Here is a 19611-nt window from a genome sequence, read left to right as displayed (position 1 = left end):
TATTCCTGATCTGACTGTACTGTCTTTACCTAAATAGAGATGGCTTTAACGTTATAGTATACACTATGTATCTTCTGTGTGTCTAAGTCACACTTGCCTTGAACTCACTGAATAGTCAAGGGAGTCTTTCAACTTCTAATCCTCTGCTTCCACTTGCCAAGGGCTAGAATTTTAGGTGTGTGCCACCACAACAGGTTTTATAGAGGGCTGGCTACCAAACCCCAGGCCTTGTGAGAGCTAGGCAAACAACCTATCAACAGATCTATATTCTCAGCTCCCCAAATTCTACACTGATTAATTGGAGCTACACTGGATTTTTTAAAAATGCTCAAAGAAAAATAAATCTCTGTAAAGTACTAAATTTTAATCCAAGAATTTCATCCCCTCTGTCCCCTTTTTGAGAGTGACCATAGGTTTAATAAGAAAAAATGAAAAAGAACTCTCAGGAGTAGCAGGGACCCAAAGGGAGGAATACACTCTATTCGATTTTTATGTGGTTTACTATAGCTTAAGATTTCCTGGCCAAGGGTAATGGTGCACGGGCAGATTTCTGTGAGCTCAAGGCAAGCCTGGTCTACATAGTAAATTCTAGACTGGCCAGGGCTACACAGTAAGATCCTGTCTCAAAACTAAACCAAACCTATTTCCTCATCTATTTTCAGAAACTAAGTTGATAAAAGAGGCATCCCAAGCTAATATCTTACTAATGATCTATACAGATGGTAGGGACAACTAATGTGAAAGGGGAATAATTCAACAGGCAATGTGAGGTTGGCTGCAAGGGAATAAAAACATCTTAAGATAGATACAAAGTTAGAGAACACAGGGCAAGACACAATTCAGCAGATACATAATCAAACTGTACAAATGAGCAAAGGGAACTGGTTCAGCAGTTAGGAGTACTTGTTCTTGCAGAGGACCAGAGTTCAGTCCCCAGTACCCATGCCAGGTGGCCCACAACTGTAACTCCAGCTGCAGAGGATCCAAAACCTTCCTGCCTCTCCAGGCACTGCACACACACATAAATAAAACTTTCTTAAAAAATGAGCAAAGGATTTGAAAAGACCCAACATAGTAAGAAGTTCAGCATCATTCATATTAGGGAGACACAAGTCAAAAGTACAGAGATCTTTATATTAGGAGGGCCAAGGAAAGTGCAAGTGCTGGTGAGAATCTGGTCAGACCGGGATTCCTGTACAGTGCTGGTGGGGATATAAGATGGTGCTGGTACTTTGTGAAATATCTGGAGTTTTGCTAGGTTAGATAGAGTTACCATATGAACCAACAATAAACTCACATGTATAGTAAACATAACTACTTTGTGTAGAATGGTCATACAACATTTGTACTTGGGAGTTCACAGTAGCATTATTCATAACAGTCATAATAGCCAACAAATAGTAGAAACAACCCAAATGTCCATGAATTTATGAGTAGATATGAAATTATACAGCCACAGAAAAGAATACTGATACATGGTACAACATGACAAGCCTTATAAATATCCTAAGAGGGGCAAGAGAGATGGCTCAGTGAGTAAATGTACTTGTGTTACCAGATTGGTGACCTGAGTTCAAGTCCCAGAACTCACCTAAAGGTGGAAGGAGAGAACCAAGTCTACAGAGTCCTCTAGTCTACTAATCTACATGTGTGAGGTGGCATCTGTGCCCATGCACATACACTATGTACATAGCACAATAAATAAGTAAAAATTAATAAATTAAAAATAGTTTCTAAGAGCCAAACACCAAAGACCACATATTGCAATAATTCCATTTATAAGAAATGTCTTAAGAGGGCAGTGGTGGTGCATGCCTTTAATCCCCGTGCTTGGTAGGCAGAGGCAGGCAGATCTCAGCCTGGTCTACAAATCGAGTTCCAGGACATCCAGGACACTCAGAGAAACCCTGTCTCAAAAACAAAAAACAAAACAAACAAACAAAAGAAATGTCCTTAACATGAGATTCCATAGATACAGAAAGCAAATTAGTAACTGCCAATATGTGGGACAGAAACAGTGGGAAATGATAGCTAGAGTGTGAGTGCGTCTTTGGGATCAATAACATTATGGAATAAAATAGTTAAAAAAGAAAGTAATTGATAGCTAATGGTTATATACTTAGGTAACAAATTTAAAACATTCCATTGTATACTTCAGAAAGGTAGACTTTAGGACACGTCAAATTATAATTTAATTTAAATTTTAAACCCTGAGGGTGGGATCTGTCTTATCTCAAATTGTGAAGATTATCTACCCTTTCTGGGAGCACAGAAACAGGATCAGGAGGTGGAGACTAGCAGAGATGAACGAAGACTTGATTTTCACTTAGCACACTCTTCTTATTTTATTTTATTTCTTTTTTGAAGAGTTGTAAATTATTTTTTATTTGTGAAATTACAGAAATTTGACTGAATAGGGCCTTAAAAGGGTACTTAGTATATCCAGTGTATAGTCTTAGCAAAATACAAAATCAAAGAAAGAACAAAGAACCAAAAAATAACAAAACAGCACAACAAAACAAAGAATAACAAAAGCTAAATTCATGCAAACCCCAAAACAAACCAAAACTATTTACACTAAGAAGCATTCTCATCATGTAGAGTTACAGCAATGTCCTACACCCTGTGGCTGGCTTTGGATACAAGTTGGAAGACAACCTTGAACTGAAATATCTTCTTCAAGACAAGTGTAGTCATGCCACTTTGGGGCTTCTAGGTTAAGTCCTTGCAAAAGTTGATTTTATGCCATGGTGGCCAGTATATGATTCTGTCTGCCAACATGTGTCTGTGTGCCCACTCAAGAGCAAAAAAGACTCGAGGAGCATATGCTACATAAAAGCTCATGGTGACATCCTTCCTAAATCATCTCGCAGAACAATTCTCTTCACCATAAAATGTGATTGAAATTGAGTAACTCCAACACTGGACTGGAGTGAGAATATGATGCTTCCTTTGTGTGGTCTGTCTGGATAGCAGCATGACATCAACACAATCTCCGTTGACATATCTCCTTCCACATATGAAGGGCTGAGGACTCAGTCAGCTACCAAAAGTTTGTAGTAGTAAACTTTCAGAGTAACGATGAGCGGAAACATATTCTCCCTCCATGTTGTTGTAGTCCTCACTGGGAACACTTGTTGGTAGATGTCAGCTTTTTCTGCATAACTCTTGGTATTTATGTTTTTGAATCTCAAGCATCTTCTTGATGGTTTCTTTATTCCATAACGAGTGAGTCAACAGACACATGGGTCAGATGATGGATGGATGACCTACAGGGCAGATGATATTTGCCTCACTGGTGATTTCACAATAGTGGTACATATCTTGTTCTGAGGATGCCTTGATCATGGAGTGGAGAATTACTCTTGGTATCTTGGTATGTTTACTTGTGCATGTATTTCTTTACTGTGTGTTGCTGTAGAATATTATTTCAAGGTGTGTTACTTTTGTTCATGCTCTGGAACGTTTGTTTAATGATGCAAAGATGTGTTCGATTAAATAAAATTCACCTGCGGTCAGGAGGCTGAGTCAGCAACTAGCTGATAGGAAGTGGTAGAGAGGAGTCAGAGGGGTGAGGAGAAGCACCAGGGCTTTTTGGAGAACATCAGCAGGGAGAGGAGGTGAGCTACTTGCTGTTCAGCCTCTCTGAAGAGCAGAATTCCACCATAACTTTTGAATCTTGAGTTCTTTAGAGGGAGAGAGGTTTAGTTAAGTTCTCTTTGTAGCTTTTCAAGAGTTAGAGCCACTTGCTCTCCACTTACTTGTTTTCTATATTTTGAGACAGAGACTTTCTATGTAGCCCTAGCTGTCCTAGAACTCGTTATGTGGACTGGCTGGCTTTGGACTCACAGACTGCCTGACTCTGCCTCCTTAGTGCTGAGATTAAAGGCGGGCACCTCTGTTTTTTGCAGCGAAGTCTCTCACTAACCTGGAGCTTGCAGTTTCTACTAGACTAGCTGATCAGCAATCCCCAAGACTCCTCCAGTCTTTGGTTCTCCAGTGCTGCTGTTAAGGTGCCCACTTCCATGCCTGGCTTCGAGTGGGTCCTGGAGAGCTGACTCAGACTCTTATGCTGTGTAATGGGATTGTACCCACTAAGCCATCTCTTCAGCCAGTAAAAGCCTACTAATTTTGGGGGGATTGGGTGGGTGGGAGGATAGGGTCTCTCTGTGTAGCCTTAGATGCCCTGGAACTCACAGAGATCCTCCTGCCTTTGCCTCCCAAAAGCCACCACACTGGCTAAAAGTGCTCCTCCCCAAGATGGGGTTTCTCTGTGTAGCCTTGGCTATCTTGGAACTTGCTGAGGACCAGGCTAGCCTCAAACTCACTGAGATCCACCTGCCTCTTCCTCCCAAGTGCTGTGATTAAAGGTGTGAGCCACCACTGCCTCACCCAAGAGCCTATAATTTTTTAAAAGGAAAAAAATCCAGAGAAAAATGGAAATATTCACCAAAATTTGAGTCACAAAGAAAAATTTTAAACTTAGTCTAGATATAACATCTAGGAATAGAGAAACTTTCCATTTATGAGTTTTTGGTTTTTATCAGGGGGCATCTTCTGGCGAAGGAAATCTAAATATATCCAATATTTAAAAGAAGCAAGTATACTTACTCAGCCTATGGTCAGGGATGGACTGGGTAACTCACCCATCTATTTCCCTTCTCCTATAATATCTCAAAGTACTCAATTACACTTACTTAGATTTTACAGAAAAGCGGCTGATTGCTTATGAAACAAAACAATTTCAAAAATATTCTCCCCTTCACTTCCTAAATATAACACCAGCAGCACAGACACTGAGCACAACAATTAATAAATGGGACCTCTTGAAATGGTCAATAAGACAAACAGACAGCCTACAGAATGGGAAAAGACCTTTACCAACCCCACATCTGACAGAGGGCTGATCTCCAAAGAATATAAAGAAATCAAGAAACTAGACATCAAAATACTGAACGATCCAATTAAAAAATAGGCTAAAGAGCTAAACAGAGAATTCTCAATAGAAGAATCACAAAGGGCTGAAAGACATTTAAAGAAATGCTCAACATCCTTCCTTAATCACCAGAGAAATGCAAATCAAAACGACTCTGAGATACCACCTTACACCTGTCAGAATAGCTATATGATCAAAAACACCAATAACAGTCAATGTTGGAGAGGATGTGGAGCAAAGGGAACACTCCTCCACTGTTGGTGGGAATGCAAACTTGTATAACCACTGTGGAAATCAGTATGGCGGTTTCTCAGAAAATTGGGAATCGAACTACCTCAAGACACAGCCATACCACAAAGATACATGTTCAACTATGTTGATAGCAGCACTATTTGTAATAGCCAGAACCTGGAAACAACCTAGATGCCCTTCAACTGAAGAATGGATGAAGAAAATATGGTGCATATACACAATGGAGTACTACTCAGCAGAGAAAAACAATGACAGAATGAAATTTGCAGGCAAATGGATGGAACTAGAAAAATCATCCTGAGTGACGTAACCCAAACCCAGAAGGACAAACATGGTATGTACTCACTCATAAGTGGATTCTAGATATAAAGCAAAGAACAATCAGACTGCAACTCACAGAACCAAGAAGACTATATAGCAAGGGGGACCCTAGGATGACTGTGGCTTATAATAAGTTTTGGTTTTACTCAATTACTGGGCAAGCCTCAATGAAACATTTCAAAATCAGGATAAGAATTTATACTGTATCAAGCTGATAATAGAAAAATAAATAAAAAAGTGGAAAAAAAAAAAGAAAAGAAAAGCCACAGAACTGGGACCTACATAAAAAGCTAGATATCGTGGTTGTGCATCTGTAACCCCAGCTTCCCATAGGAAGAAGGGAGGCATAGACAGGAAACTCTCACCTAGATATGTTCTCATATTGAGCCCTGAGTGCACAGCTCAGCAGCAGAAAGGGACCCTGCCTCAGAACTGGCTCCTGCAAGTTGTCCTCTGACCTGCACATGGCCCTATGGCCTGTGCATACACGCGCTCTCTCATCATATACACATATCAATGTTTAAAACATTGTTTTCAAGTCCTAGATATTCTAATTTATAACTCTTACAGGCAGAGGGGCGGCAAGGGGGTGGGTGGGGGGAAGCATCTGACTTCCAGAGGAAGAAAGAAAGGAGCAAACTTCAGCATTTCTGCAGCCAAACAGAACCAGGAATCCTGCCAGAGAAAGCTTAGGGTTGGGAGCCAGCAAGATGCAGCATGGACATTCAGGAGGGGTTCTAGGCCTCAGTGTGGAGCCCCCCCACTTCTGGACCAGGAGAATCCTGGTAGGTCATGTCCCGTGTTGTGCCCCCCCCCCCCCACTCCCCAGCAAGCTTCTACTTAATTGGAGACAAATGTGTTGGGGGAGGGGTGGATGGAAGCCTTTGGGTCTTCCTGTAGGGTCCTGTGTCCTGCACTTGGCCCTGATTCTTATCGGCTTGGGGGAAAAAAAACATTCTCTCCTTCTCTAAGTTCAGAGCATTTTCTTTCTAGCATTCTCTCTGAGCAATGTATTCTATTATAGCTCCCTGGTACTTCCTAATAACTGCTTTTGCAAATAATACTTAATGTGCTGATTCTCCAAGTAGATTGCTTTCTTTTAATACTTACTAGTATTCTTTAATATTCTTCTTTAGTGTTGAATAATTGAACCCTCAGGAGCCTAAGGATACAAAATGAAACTCAGAAAAAAGGCAGCCTAAATACTGTGTATTCAGGCAAATGCTAAACGTATTTCCCCATTACTTTTGAATACAATTATTAAAACGTAGGTGGGGTAGAATAGCATTCTTTTAATATGCATAAATCCTCCGTGGCACTGTCTCAGGATGACTGCTACGGATTTCTGCACTTTTGTTCTTGCATACCTTATCAATGTGTACTGGATAGTCGCGTGAAACCAGATTCTGGCATCTTTCTCGATTTCCAATCATCTTTCTGAATTCAAAGAGTCTATTAGGAGACAAAAAGTTTGTTTTTTTTTAACCACCTTTTATGCTAACTATTATTCCTTCTGTGTTATGAGTAATGAATAGTGATTAAAATGAGCACATTCAAATAAGAGGCCATGTTCAATTCAACTTTTACCATTGATAGAAAAGGATAGTTTTTCTTCTCTTTAGAAATTGGAAAACTTTTCTTAAAAATATGAAAAACAAAATTGTTCAGAAGTAATGAACATATTTACAATTAAAAATGAAAGGGGCCAATCTGAAAATATTTTTTCTTAGGTTTTCCTGTGAGCTCTAGTGTATTCCAGTTTCACAGCCATTGAGCATTCAGGTTATCCAAGAAAATCAGTGCCTGGAAACCACACACAACTTCAACAAGCCTAGCAATAACTGATGCTAAAAAACTAGTTTGTACCCAAGTCATGATGCTATAAGCTAAAATGTACAGAAATAACTCAAAGGATGAAAGGAAAACTTTTTATAAAATTAAATATTTAATTTCCTCAATAAGCCAATCCAGATTTGAAACTACAATATTTTATAAATGAAATAAAAATTTGTGTATTAAAACAATAAGTTCAAAACAACTATATGGACTGGAAAGGTGGTTCAGTAGTTAAGAGCACTTGCTGCTCTTGCTGAAGACTCAGGTTTGGTTCCCAGCACCCACATGGTGACTCACAATCATTCACACCTCCATTTCCAGGAGATCTGATGCCCTCTTCTGATCCCTGAAAGCACAAAGCACATACATGGTGCACATATATATGTGCAGGCAAGCACTCATACACACAAAATAAACAGCAAGCATTCATGAAACACACACACACACACACACACACACACACACACACACACACACACACATACACACACACACACACACTACCTCTTGAGATCTTCTGGCCTTCCCCATCCTCTGATGAAAAGTTTTGTGAGAAGAAGTCTCCGGTACAGAATATCTAACTTGCTTACACCCATGAGTGCCAAACAGCATCTAGAAGTAAAATTTAAAATGACTTCAAAATATTTTCACTTTTATTAAGGCAGCAGGTCAACTTTTTAACCATTTATTTGAATACCAGGTAAAATGAAAACTGAAGAGTAAACCTGTGAATTTGCCCCTGTAAAAATACAATAGGAGATTAAAGCAGAGAAACTAAGAGCCTAAAGCCTCACCAAGGATGAATTCTTCTAGGGTAAGTGCTTGCATCCTGACTACAGGGACTGATAGGAGTATTTACTGTGTTGGAAAGCAAGAGTAGGGGCTGAAGCATAGTACTGGAGTATCAGCTAGGCTCTATTTCAATGACAACACAGCTACATGTTCTCATTTAAGCTATCCAAGGACACTTGAAAAAGGATTCTCTGAGTTAGAGAAACTGAGACAGAGAAAATATTTATTCTAGGCCACATAGCTAGTAGGGAAGCAGGTCAAGCTGCAACTTGAGGCATAATGTCTGAGATGTAGCAGGCTCACTATACCAAATGTTACAGTGAACAAACAACAGTAACTAGTGCTTCTAGTTGGACACTATTTACTTCTCTGTGTGCATGTGGTCCCCTACCAGACCCCTAGACAGGGTTTCTTTGTGTAGCCCTGGCCATCTTGAAACTCTGTAGACCAGGTTGGCCTCAAACTCAGAGATCTGCCTGCCTCTCCCTCACAAATGCTGGGATTAAAGGTGTATGGTACCACTACCTAGCTAATTTCTCAAATATTTCCAAGAAATTTTTAATATTTTCCTGAATTTTTCCCAATTAAAAGGTATAGTTCTGGGTTTGAGATGTAGCTAAGATAGAGTGCTTACTTAACAGGCTTGAAACCTTAGTTCAATCCCCAATACTACAAAAATGAAAGCTACAGTTCTGATTTATGGACAAACCTGACTCAGATTCAAGTTTAACTGCACAGAGACATATGAAAAGTGAAAATTTACCTTTATTATTATAATTATATTATTATTATTATTATTATTATTATTATTATTATTAAATATCTATTGCTTCAAAAGTTTTGAACAATTTTTTTTTTTTTTTTTGAGCTGAGGATTGAACCCAGGGCCCTGTGCTTACTTGGGAAGCACTCTACCACTGAGCTAAATCCCCAACCCATTTTGAACAATTTTTTTACCTATATATATTTTTGTTATATTACAAGTTCAATTTAATGTGCCCCCCTCCCCCTTAGAGGTCTCAAGCAGCACAGGCTGGTCTTCAACTCACTATGTAGCTGAGGTTACCCCTGAACTTCTGATCCTCCAATCTCTGCCTCCCAGGCTCTGGGATTACAGGTATGAACCACCATGCCTGGCTTTGTTTTGTTCTCTGTTCTTTTTGAGGTAGTATCTAGGTCTATAGTCCATGATTGTTGGTAGAGCACAGTTGGCATTCCTTCTGCTTCAGATCTCCAAATGTTGGACTTTCAGGTGTGCAACATTCCTGGCTGCCTTAACATTTTTCTTTGTACAATGTACAGTTTAACCCCCAGTCTGGCACTTTACCTTCTTCTTAGGACTGGACCAGCAAAGCAAGTTGTTCATACTGTTTCACAATTCTCATGACCAAATATTAGATACAGTTACTCCTTAGGCTATCACAAAAACTATCAAGTCCACAGCTTTGCATTAAGCCTACTTCCATGAACATCTTTCCAGTAACAGACAGCCCTAGGTGTATGGTTGCAATTGTCTGAACCACAATCTTGCAATTAGAATCACTTCTGGGAAGACCCTCTCTCCTAGCAAACAACACAAGAAGCATTGTGCAGCAAACCTGGGTAACCAGTGCACGACAACCTATATACACTTCTTTTTGCCTTCAAAGTTTTAACTTGTCTCAGTCTCCTTAGATGTATCCATCACAGCACACATCCTGGGGGTTGTAATCGCCTGCATAGTCTCAAATAATTTTACTTTTTTGAGAGTGTCTCTGCTATTAAAATGCAAAGAAGCAACACTTCTAACGTGAAATCATTCATTTGAATTTCCTGTAAAATGTTTCTGGCTGAATGTATAAAACAAACGTTTGTGGTAATACCTTGAAATACACTTTTGAAAACCGTGGTTGCACTTAGTAACAAATCTCCCGTTTTAGCTTGAGTATTCAACTGAAATCCATTTTCTTTGGCAAAATCCACCAAATCTTCCAACTCATATTTATAATATACTTTACTTTTCTAATCTTATGAATATAAACAACCGGGTGAGTTTTAGCCTTTTCTGATCCTTAGGATACTCAATTTAAGTACTTGATAAAGGCCAAGGTGGCTTTGTGACGTAGCTGGGGCTGAGGGAAAGCGGAGGCGCGCGCCCCACCCGCCCTCTTTTGCCCAAGGCCGTGGGAATGGATACATCTGCCCACGTGCGGAGAGCCCGCTGGCCATGACAACGACGACGACCACCATAACCGCGGTACGCTCCATCTCCTGCCCTGCTGATCCTCAGGGCTTGTCCTCTCACAACCACCTCACAGGGATGGCCACGACCAGTCAAGGGCACTTTGACCCTTACGAGGCACTGGATCTTACAGAATTTGCCAAAAACCAGCCTTGGTGGCGCAAGCTTTTCGGGCAGGAGACACGGCCTTCAGGCGAGAAGTACAGCGTGGCAACCCAGCTCCTGATCGGCGGTGTCACCGGCTGGTGCACTGGCTTCATATTCCAGAAAGTTGGAAAGCTGGCTGCCACAGCAGTGGGAGGGGGCTTTTTTCTCCTTCAGCTCGCAAACCATACTGGCTACATCAAAGTTGACTGGAATCGAGTAGAGAAGGACATGAAAAAGGCCAAGGAGCAACTGACGATTCGGAAGAGCGCCCAAATACCAAACGAGGTCAAGAGCAAAGCTGAGGAGTTGGTGTCCTTTGTAAAGAAGAATGTTTTCGTGACTGGAGGATTTGTTGGAGGCTTTCTGCTCGGTATGGCATCCTAAGGGGTATGGCTTCACTTCCACTGTTCAGCAGCTTCTACACACCATCGTAGAAAAATCTAGACTCTTTTTTCCTCTTCATGCCCTCCTCCCTGTTGTAAATCTGAACCGCTTCCATGGGCATCTGCCCATGCAAGTTAACACAGGTCCTCCCATGGGCTTGACAAGCCATGGGGAAGCACATTCTCCATCTGGAGGCCAACAAGAAGGGTCCTTTTCCCGTGTGTAAAATCTGTCCCAAACCGTCTTTAAGATCTATCCCTAACAGTCGAGCTGGAAGAGCGGTGCACAATTATCTTACTATGCGCTATGTGGAAAGGAACTGAATATATCTGACTTTGAGCATGGGAAGAAAGAAAATAAAGCAGGGACAGTTGTGGGAGTACTACACACTAGCCAGCTATTTTAGGGGGACAGACTCCTTACAGAATTTTACAAGTAAATTGATGCTTTCTTTTCCTCTTGACAACTACCCCAGTAAACTATAATTATCATAGTTATCTTAGTTTGGAACTCAGAAGTATGACACTCTTCAAAAAGGGCCAGAATTTAAATACCTGAAAGCCTCACTAAGACCTATTGGGGGGGGTAGGGGGGCCTAGAGCCTTGCTTTTACTACTCATACTAGGCCGAGGGCTCCCCCTGAGCTATATTCCCAGCCTTTTGGGTAGTTTTCATTTTGTGAGGTCTCACTAAATTGCTCTAGCTGGCCTGGAACTTGACATCCTTATGTCTCAGCTTCCTGTGGAGGTGGGATTGCAGGCCCAAGCCACCGGGAACAGCTTCCCCAGGACCTTAAGAAAGAACTGAAGAACACATCTCCGAGTCTACTTTGCCTCTTCTCAATCTTCTCATTTGCCTTTTCCTCCAGGATTAGTTTGCAAGAACCCATCTAGTTGGGTTCTCTGCTTCAGGGCCACGTCTACTTCAATCAAACGTCAGCTGGGTGAAATTTTCATCTAGAAGCTTCAAGGAGAAGAATCTGCTTTCGGGCTCTTAGGTTTGGGGTACAATTTATATATTTGCAACTACAGGATTTATTCATATATTGACCTTTTGTCAGCCAGAGGACAAGCTCAGCTTTGGGAGGCTGTCCACACAGTTCATCTCACACTGACTTTGCTCTCTCCATATAAGTCAGAAACAGCAGCAGACTTCTTTTCTTCATGGCCAGGTGGAAAGAGAAAGAGTGGGCTCTGGGGGTCCAACACCTCTGCAGAAAGGGCAATTTTATGAGTGCAATCAATGTTTCCATTATCTGTTGGTTAAATGGTAAAAATCATGGGTCCTGCCCAAACTCAACTCTGTGAGCAACAAAAAGCAATGATCTTAAGGACCACCTGGAAACTGTATGCTGCATGGGGATAAGAAACCATTACTTCTCAGCCTTTGAGTATGTCTGGGTTGACACCTTTACTACCAGGATTAGATCTTCATATTTCTACCACAGGAGGAAAAAACCCTACTAAAACCACAAACTCCATAGACATGAGCAACCACTTGTTTAATAAGCCAACTGGCTCTTTACACTTTCAATCATGTTTATATTCTTCCATTCACTTAAAACTCTTACTTAAAAAAACAACCCCTCCAAAGGAAAATGCCAATTAGTACTTTGGGTTTTTTTGTCATTAAACAAATGGTAAATGGAAATTGGCTTTTATGGTTTTCTTTTTGAAACAGGATCTCATATAATTCAGTCTGATCTCAAATCAACTTGTAGCCAAGGATGACCTTGAACTCCTGATCCACCTACCTCACAAGTGGGCAAACCACATACATGTACCACCTCATGCAAGTGGAAAACTGACTTCTTTTTTTCTTTTTTTTTTTTTGGTTTTTTTTCGAGACAGGGTTTCTCTGTAGCTTTGGAGGCTGTCCTGGAGCTCGCTTTGTAGACCAGGCTGGCCTCGAACTCACAGAGATCCACCTGCCTCTGCCTCATTACAGGCGTGCGCCACCACCGCCCGGCTAAGAAAACTTTTCTTATAGCCAAGTCAGAAGTTATCTTTCTGAAGGCCTGGAGACCCCTAAAGTAAGACTGGCATCTAGGGCAGCAGCATCTTTGAACTCACACCCTTAATTTGGGGAGTTTGCACTAACGGACTATGACTATTAGAGGTGAACTAAATTAGAAACAGAACAGCCAGTGTATTCTTTACCCAATTAACAAAAATCTAGGGCTGATGAGAAGGCTCAGTAGGTAAAAACACTTGCCACCATGCCTGATATCTCTTTGATTCCCTAAGACTCACATGGTTAGGAGAGAACTGACTTCTGTAAGTTGTGCTCTGGCATCCACTTGCACACCATGGCATCTGCATACACACACAAATATAATGTTACACACTCCCAACTAGGTCAGCACTTTGGATAAATGGGGTGGGATGGAGGTACAGTTTAAGGCAATATAATTCTAAATGATGAACAGTTATTGTTATGGCTTGGATCTGAAATGTCCTCTGGATGTGCTACATGCTTGGTGCTCAGCTTACAGGGTGGTAGTACAACCTTATGTGGTGATTTAGTTCCTGGAGATGTATGCTTGAGGTATATCAAAAGCCTGCCTCCCTCTCTTCTCTCTGTCCTCTTATCTCCCTCTTTCCCAATCCATGACTAGAAGGAGCTTCTCTGCCACATGTTCCATGTCATGATGTTCTTCCTTGCCATGGGCCTAAAAGCAAAGCGGTAAAATGAGCACCAACAAAAGCCACTGGAACCATGAGCTGAAACACACTTTGTGGGGTGGTTTGATGAGAATGGCCCCCACAGGTTCGTGTATTGGAATACTTGGACCCTAGTTGGTGAAACTGTTTGGGAAGGATTAGGAGGCCTTGTTGGAGTGTCACTGGGGGTGGGCTTTGAGGTTCCAAAAGCCTACACCATTGCCAGTTAGTTCTTTCTGCCTCATGCTTGTAGATCAAAATATAAGCTCTTAGCTACTGCTCCAGCACCATGCCTGCCTGCTGCCATGTTCTCACTACAAAGGTCATTGACTTTTGAATTTACATTCAGAAACTGTAAGCCCCAAATAAAGTCTTCTAGAAGTTACTCTGGTCATGGTGTCTTCATAGCAATAGAAAATAAAACACTTTCCCTCAGTTTAGGTTGGGTTTCCTAGGTATTTTGTTACACAGACAAGAAGCTAACAATGATGTTTATATATTCATTATATTTTTGTATCTATTTATTAAACTGCAGAACAGTTGCATACTATTGTAATACAGGTCCTATCTTTTCCTACTATTGTACATTAGGATCAACATTCTTCTTTGGAATATCCATGGGTCATGACACTAAGTCAATTCCATGTGAACAAGCAAACAAAAACAAAATATTCTCCAACAAGAAACACTATGCTATTCAAGAGCCGTTTTCTATTTTATTTTTTGGTTTCTTGAGACAAGGTCTCTCGACATAACCCTGGCTGTCCTTGAACTCACTACATAGACCAGGCTTGCCTCAAACCCACAGAGATCTGTCTCTGGCCCATGACTGCTGGGATTAAAGGCAAATGCTAACATGCCCCAACATGCTCATAGCACTTTTAAAAAAATTACATTAATTTCTGCATGTGTGGCAAAGCACCTAATAACAAACTTTCAAATATTTTGCAATGAACAATATTCAGTATATACCAAATTGTGCAGTCCTTTCTGCTTTTCAACTCTACACCAGAAAACTTTTCCAAATCATTTTCCTTTCCTGCTGTGGGAAATGTATGTCAAATGTGTTGCTCTGATTGGTTAAAATAAATAAAGTGCTGATTGGCCAGTAGCCAGGCAGGAAGGACAGGGTAGGCGGGACAAGAAGGAGAATTGTGGGAAGTGGAAGGAATTGGGTGGAGAGACACTGCCAGCTGCTGCTGCCATGACAAGCGAGATGTAAGGTACAGGTAAGCCACGAGCCATGTGGCAAGTATAGACTAACAGAAATGGGTTAATTTAAGATATAAGAACTAGATAGCAAGAAGCCTGCCATGGCCATACAGTTTGTAAGCAATTTAAGTTTCTGTGTGTTTATTTGGTTGGGTCTGAGCGTATATGGGCCTGGTGGGTGAAAGAGATTTGTCCTGACTGTGGGCCAGGCAGGAAAACTCTAGCTACACTTTCCTATGTAATAGACCACTCCAAGCCTAGAGGCAATTTATTTCCTTGCTATATTTACCTACTAGCAAGCAATTCACAGATGAGGAACAAAAAGCAAAGCAAACACACATAGTTTATTATGTATTCGGTTCCGAAACCTGGTATTATACAGGTCTTCTTAAATTCCATTTCAGTCCCCAAACAATATAAAATGAAGGCTTTTCTGAATTTCTAAATGATTGGTGTATATGTGTGATTGTGTGATTGTGTGTGTGTGTGTGTGTGTGTGTGTGTGTGTGTGTGTGCAGGGTCACTTGCAATGGAGATGCAGTGGCCAGAGGATATTGGGTGTTCTACTTTATCATGCTCTGTCTTGAGACCAGGTTGCTCACTGAACCCAGAGTGAGGCCTAGCAGCCTGCAAGCCCTTGCAATCCTTGTTTCCATCACTCAGATAGTGGTGGGGTTACAGACAAATGCAGCAGTGCCCAGCCTTTTTCAAAAGTGTTGGGGACTTGAACTCCGATCTTCCCACTTGTGTAGAAAGTGCTCTTACCCACTGAACATCTCCCCAGCCTCTAAAAACAGATCTTTCTTGGCAGGGCTGGCTATGTTCAGGATCTCCAGAACTATGAATTTTCAAAGTAGGGATAAAGACAGCACCAATTTACCATAAAGAAGTGCCTTCTGGAGCTATTCCAGGTACTAAAAGCCCTCAGGTCAAGCAAGAAACATCCTGCAGAAGTAGAAGCCACTTTTGAAGTAAGTACCAAGCAAAAGAAAAGGGACGCAACTGCCACCTACATTTTCAAATAGCAAGTAGGAAGGGGAAAAACGACGTGGAACAAAAATAGAAGTATGATCACAGAGCCAAGGAATGAAATGTCTTTCCTAGAAATGTTTTATTGCTAATGTGGCACTTACATCTATTACTATTACTCCATCTAGTACTTTTTCATCTATTACTCTGATGTCTAAGTATTTAAACAAACATTACGTTTTCTTTCTAGATTTTTATCGTGTGTGTATCTCAAAGGCATAAGTACAGTTTCAAAAAATGTCACCATGGAGAGAAACCCATTTCTGTAAGCTGTCTTCTGCCTACTTTACATGTTCGGTAGCATAAGTACACCTGCACATATTTGCACACAAAAATTTAAAATGTAATTTTTAATCTATCAGGTACAATAACTTCGATCTTGTCGTCCCCCCCCCCCCCCCCCCCCGCAGAGACCTAATTTTCATTTCAATGTTTTTTAATTTATGTGTGTCAGTGTTTGCCTGCATGTATGTATGTGCACCATGTATGTGCCTGGTGCCTGTTGAGGTCTGAAGAGGGAGGGCATCAGATCCCTTAGAACTGGATGATTGTTAGTTACCATGTAGGTGATGGGAATCAAATTCTGATCCTCTGCAAGAGCAACAAGTGCCTTTAACCTCCGATCCATCTCTCAGCACCCCATTTCCCACTTTCAAATCACAAAATTGTCAACTCTGTTAAAATCTTCTACTCTTAGGCAATCAATTTAATTACTTTTACTCTTACACTGTAGAAGAGGAAGTGTTTGGGAGGCATGTAACTATCTGTTCTGAACAATCATTCAAGAAAACCCAACAAAGGTCTGGGCATACAGCTCAGTTGGTAACTTTCCTGTAGAGCATTTGCAAGGTTTAGTTCACCAAAAAAGAAAGGAGTGGGGGAAGAATACCCAACCAGTCCTACATCTTTGAGTAATTCATTCAGCAAGGGACTTATTTAATCTCTTCAATTTTTGCTCCTCTTTTTGGTGGACTATTTAAAAAAAACACAGTTGTCCTCCATGTTTGCTTTGATTGCTACTTACAATATGTTTCTGAGCAATCATTCTATTTAGATTAGGAGTTGTTTATGTACTGGCAGCATGTGTTTCTGTGGTCTGAAGTCATCACTTGGAGGCCGTAGTGGAAAAAGGTTTCTCCACTAGCTCTGTGACATTGAGTGAGCCACCTCGACTTCAAAGTGGGAAACTACACTTGGAACTAATACATAGCAACAAATTATTTCAATGGAATAAACACCGAATGCTTGTTTTGATATCAGGAAGCGTGAGAAGATATTCCTATTGGCATCTGTTGACAGGAAAGCTGGTGGTGGACAGCACAGGTTTTCCTCTCCGAGGAGCCCTGTTTCTTGAATTCAAGCCATTGTTGGTTAGTTGTGCAGCGCTCAGAAACTTATCTCTTCCCTCTGCCTTTTACTCCTTTGTCTGCTTGAGACAATCCCGCTCCTCTTTAGAAAATTATTGTAGGGGTGAAATGAGGGAAGTGAAGCAGCATTCTTTCAACACACACACACACACACACACACACACACACACCCCACATTCTACTTGGTGGGATGCTAGTTAAAAATTTCTTCTTCCACTATATATGTCCGACAAATTGTGCCAACCTCCAGGATTAGAAAAGATAACTATGACACAGGAAGCAATGTCATGGTTGAAAAATACTTCATTTTCTACCCATCTATATTTTTGAAACCAATCAGAAGAATCTGCATGTTTTTGTTACCATAAATGAATCTGCAAGACTGAATCCAATCAAGTATCAAATAATCAGAGCTGGATTCAGAAGCTAACAGAAAACACACTTCAAGTTTAGCTGTTCTCTAGTGGGGTATGCCTACCTGGCCATACATGAGGGGATCACAAATGAAAGGTCAGAGGTGAGGTGATGGCAACACCCCACAACAGAGAGCTCATATGAGGCAGGACTAAGCGCTAATACTAATTAAAACAGTTGAGTTTGGGTCCCAACTCTGCTTCCTCCCCACTGAGATTCGATTCCAGGTAACTTATCTCGACGTCAGGTCATGGTAAAGTAGAAATGTGTCTGCTTTACACATCTCCTAGCACAGATGTGAGCCAATGAAATCACGTGACAATGTTATCTAGAGATAGCAAAACGCTGGCACCTATTAGCTGACAAGTCCAATGGCAGGGATATAATAACAGCGACAAGGAAGTAAACAGCATCTGGGTCTGGTGAGCACTCTCATGCTCCTGATGATGAAAGTAGCTAGTTGGAGCTAAGCAGGTTCTGCTGAGGGGTTTTTGCAAAGCTGGGGCTCGAGGGGCCCGGAGCCAGCGAGGCAGCAGCGGCTGGCTACCATCACAGTCCTGTCCCTCAGACACCCCAGGTGAGGAGCCTCGGGCGAGCGGGGCTCAAGGGCAGGGGTCGCCAACGCCCTCCCTGAGACCGTGCTGCCCCGCACGTACGCAGCAGAAGCCAGGAGCGCACCGGCTGCTACTTACAAGCCGCTCGCAGACGTGCACTGGAAGGGGAGCCCGCTGAGCCTCCTGGCACCGCCGATCTCCGCGCTCTAGGGACCGGCCTTTAGCCTCAGCTCGATCTGCCAAGGGTTGAATATCCTCAGACCCAGCAGCGGGCTCGCCGCCAGCCTGGCGGGCAAAGAGGACGGACGCGGGGCGGGGCTCCCGCAGGACACGCCCCGAGCAGGCGGCTCTGGCCTCGTCCCACCCCTTCCGGCCTACTTCACCACCTTCACCACCACCACCACCACCACCACCGCCGCCATCGTCGCCACCGCCGCCGCCGCCACCTCCCGTGAGGCTCCGCCTCAAACTTCCCCTTGACTGCCGGTCCGCTTCCGGCCCCTCGGCGCGCACGCGCAGTCGCAGGAGTGTTTTGACAGCTCAAGCCGAGGAGAAGGAGCAGGTGTCGCGAGAGTGGGCGGCGCGCCGCCTAGTGAGCGCTGTCCTTATGGCGAGCCTGGGCAGCGAGGCCGAGCGGGAGCCTCTCCTGGACCCCGGCTCGCCCGGAAGCAGGTGAGCAGGCGGGTGGGACTGGCTCGGTTCTGCGTGTCCACCGCCCTGACCCGAAGCCCGGCCGCACATGCGTGGGCCGGGCGGTCGCCTCCGGAGCCGCTCCGGACATGCTCCCCAATTATCGCGTTTACTTGGCACTAGTGGAGAATCGCACCCAGGTACCAGGAGGCTGGGGAAGGGGATGCTTCACGTGGGGGTCAGAAGTCACGGCAGCTTCACATTGAAGCCTGTGTGGACTCCAGAACACTGCAGCCTTGAGGTTCCTGCCCAAGTCCTGTTATGGGAGTTCCTTCCTGCTTGAGAGCTTCGTTTCCCCTCTCCACTTTCGATTTTTCCTTAGTTTTGTATGAAATAAAGAAACCCAAGCTGCCTCTTTTACAGCAGACACTGCATCCTGTTGACCCTCTGCAGCTGACCACTCTCCACATTTCGCAAAAGCCCTCAAATGATGGTTTTAACCGACACTCGAGAGTATTGGCCTTTTCCTGACCTGCCTGGTGGCTTGGTAACGTCTTCATACTTGGCAAATAAACCCGTTTAAAATGGCTCATCTTTTGCTCAATGCCACGGGGACAAAATAAAGATTACTCGTCAAGCGTCCCATTAGTGTTTTGATATTGTAATTCTCATTTTGATCCTAATCTAGGAGCACTCATGTTGAAAAGTTTGCACTTGTCTCACTGCACCAGTATGTATTTTTACCTTTAGGAAACAGTATTATTTTATTGAGTTTTATTTGAAGCATTTTGTTTTGTTTTGTTTTTCGAGACAGGGTTTCTCTGTGTAGCTTTGTGCCTTTCCTGGAACTCAC

General features: G+C 42.5%; 3 protein-coding genes across 8 annotated transcripts in view; 2 read left to right on the top strand and 1 right to left on the bottom strand.

The window, feature by feature from the left end:
* Positions 1 to 18512, bottom strand: part of Abhd18 (abhydrolase domain containing 18) — a 50551-nt gene extending 32039 nt beyond the window's left edge. For 2 of the 6 annotated variants that reach the window (XM_036189467.1, XM_036189470.1), the window contains exons 1-2: positions 6877 to 6944; positions 6620 to 6671 (exon numbers count right to left, since the gene is read on the bottom strand). Coding sequence is in view for 3 of the 6 variants with exons in the window: in XM_036189466.1 (XP_036045359.1) it covers positions 6877 to 6961; positions 7850 to 7941 (177 nt within the window). In the remaining 3 variants the exon portion in view is untranslated. Of the gene's footprint in view, positions 1 to 6619; positions 6672 to 6876; positions 6962 to 7849; positions 7958 to 18266 lie in introns of those variants that run through there. The other 4 variants (XM_036189466.1, XM_036189464.1, XM_036189465.1 and 1 more) reach the window with 4 other exon arrangements.
* On the top strand, positions 10344 to 10889 carry LOC118585220 (FUN14 domain-containing protein 2-like). The gene has a single exon (XM_036189472.1). The coding sequence runs from the start codon at positions 10344 to 10346 to the stop codon at positions 10887 to 10889; it is 546 nt and encodes a 181-aa protein (XP_036045365.1).
* Positions 18513 to 18527: 15 nt separating the features above from the next.
* Positions 18528 to 19611, top strand: part of Mfsd8 (major facilitator superfamily domain containing 8) — a 29298-nt gene continuing 28214 nt past the window's right edge. The window contains exon 1 of the mRNA XM_036189463.1: positions 18528 to 18800. Coding sequence (XP_036045356.1) covers positions 18736 to 18800 — 65 coding nt within the window. The 5' untranslated portion in view covers positions 18528 to 18735. The remainder of the gene's footprint in view (positions 18801 to 19611) is intronic.

This window comes from Onychomys torridus, chromosome 6 (genome assembly GCF_903995425.1).
Source record: "Onychomys torridus chromosome 6, mOncTor1.1, whole genome shotgun sequence".
Lineage (NCBI taxonomy): Eukaryota > Metazoa > Chordata > Mammalia > Rodentia > Cricetidae > Onychomys > Onychomys torridus.
The sequence above is the reverse complement of the archived record's forward strand: the minus strand, read 5'-3'. Positions and strand labels throughout refer to the sequence as shown.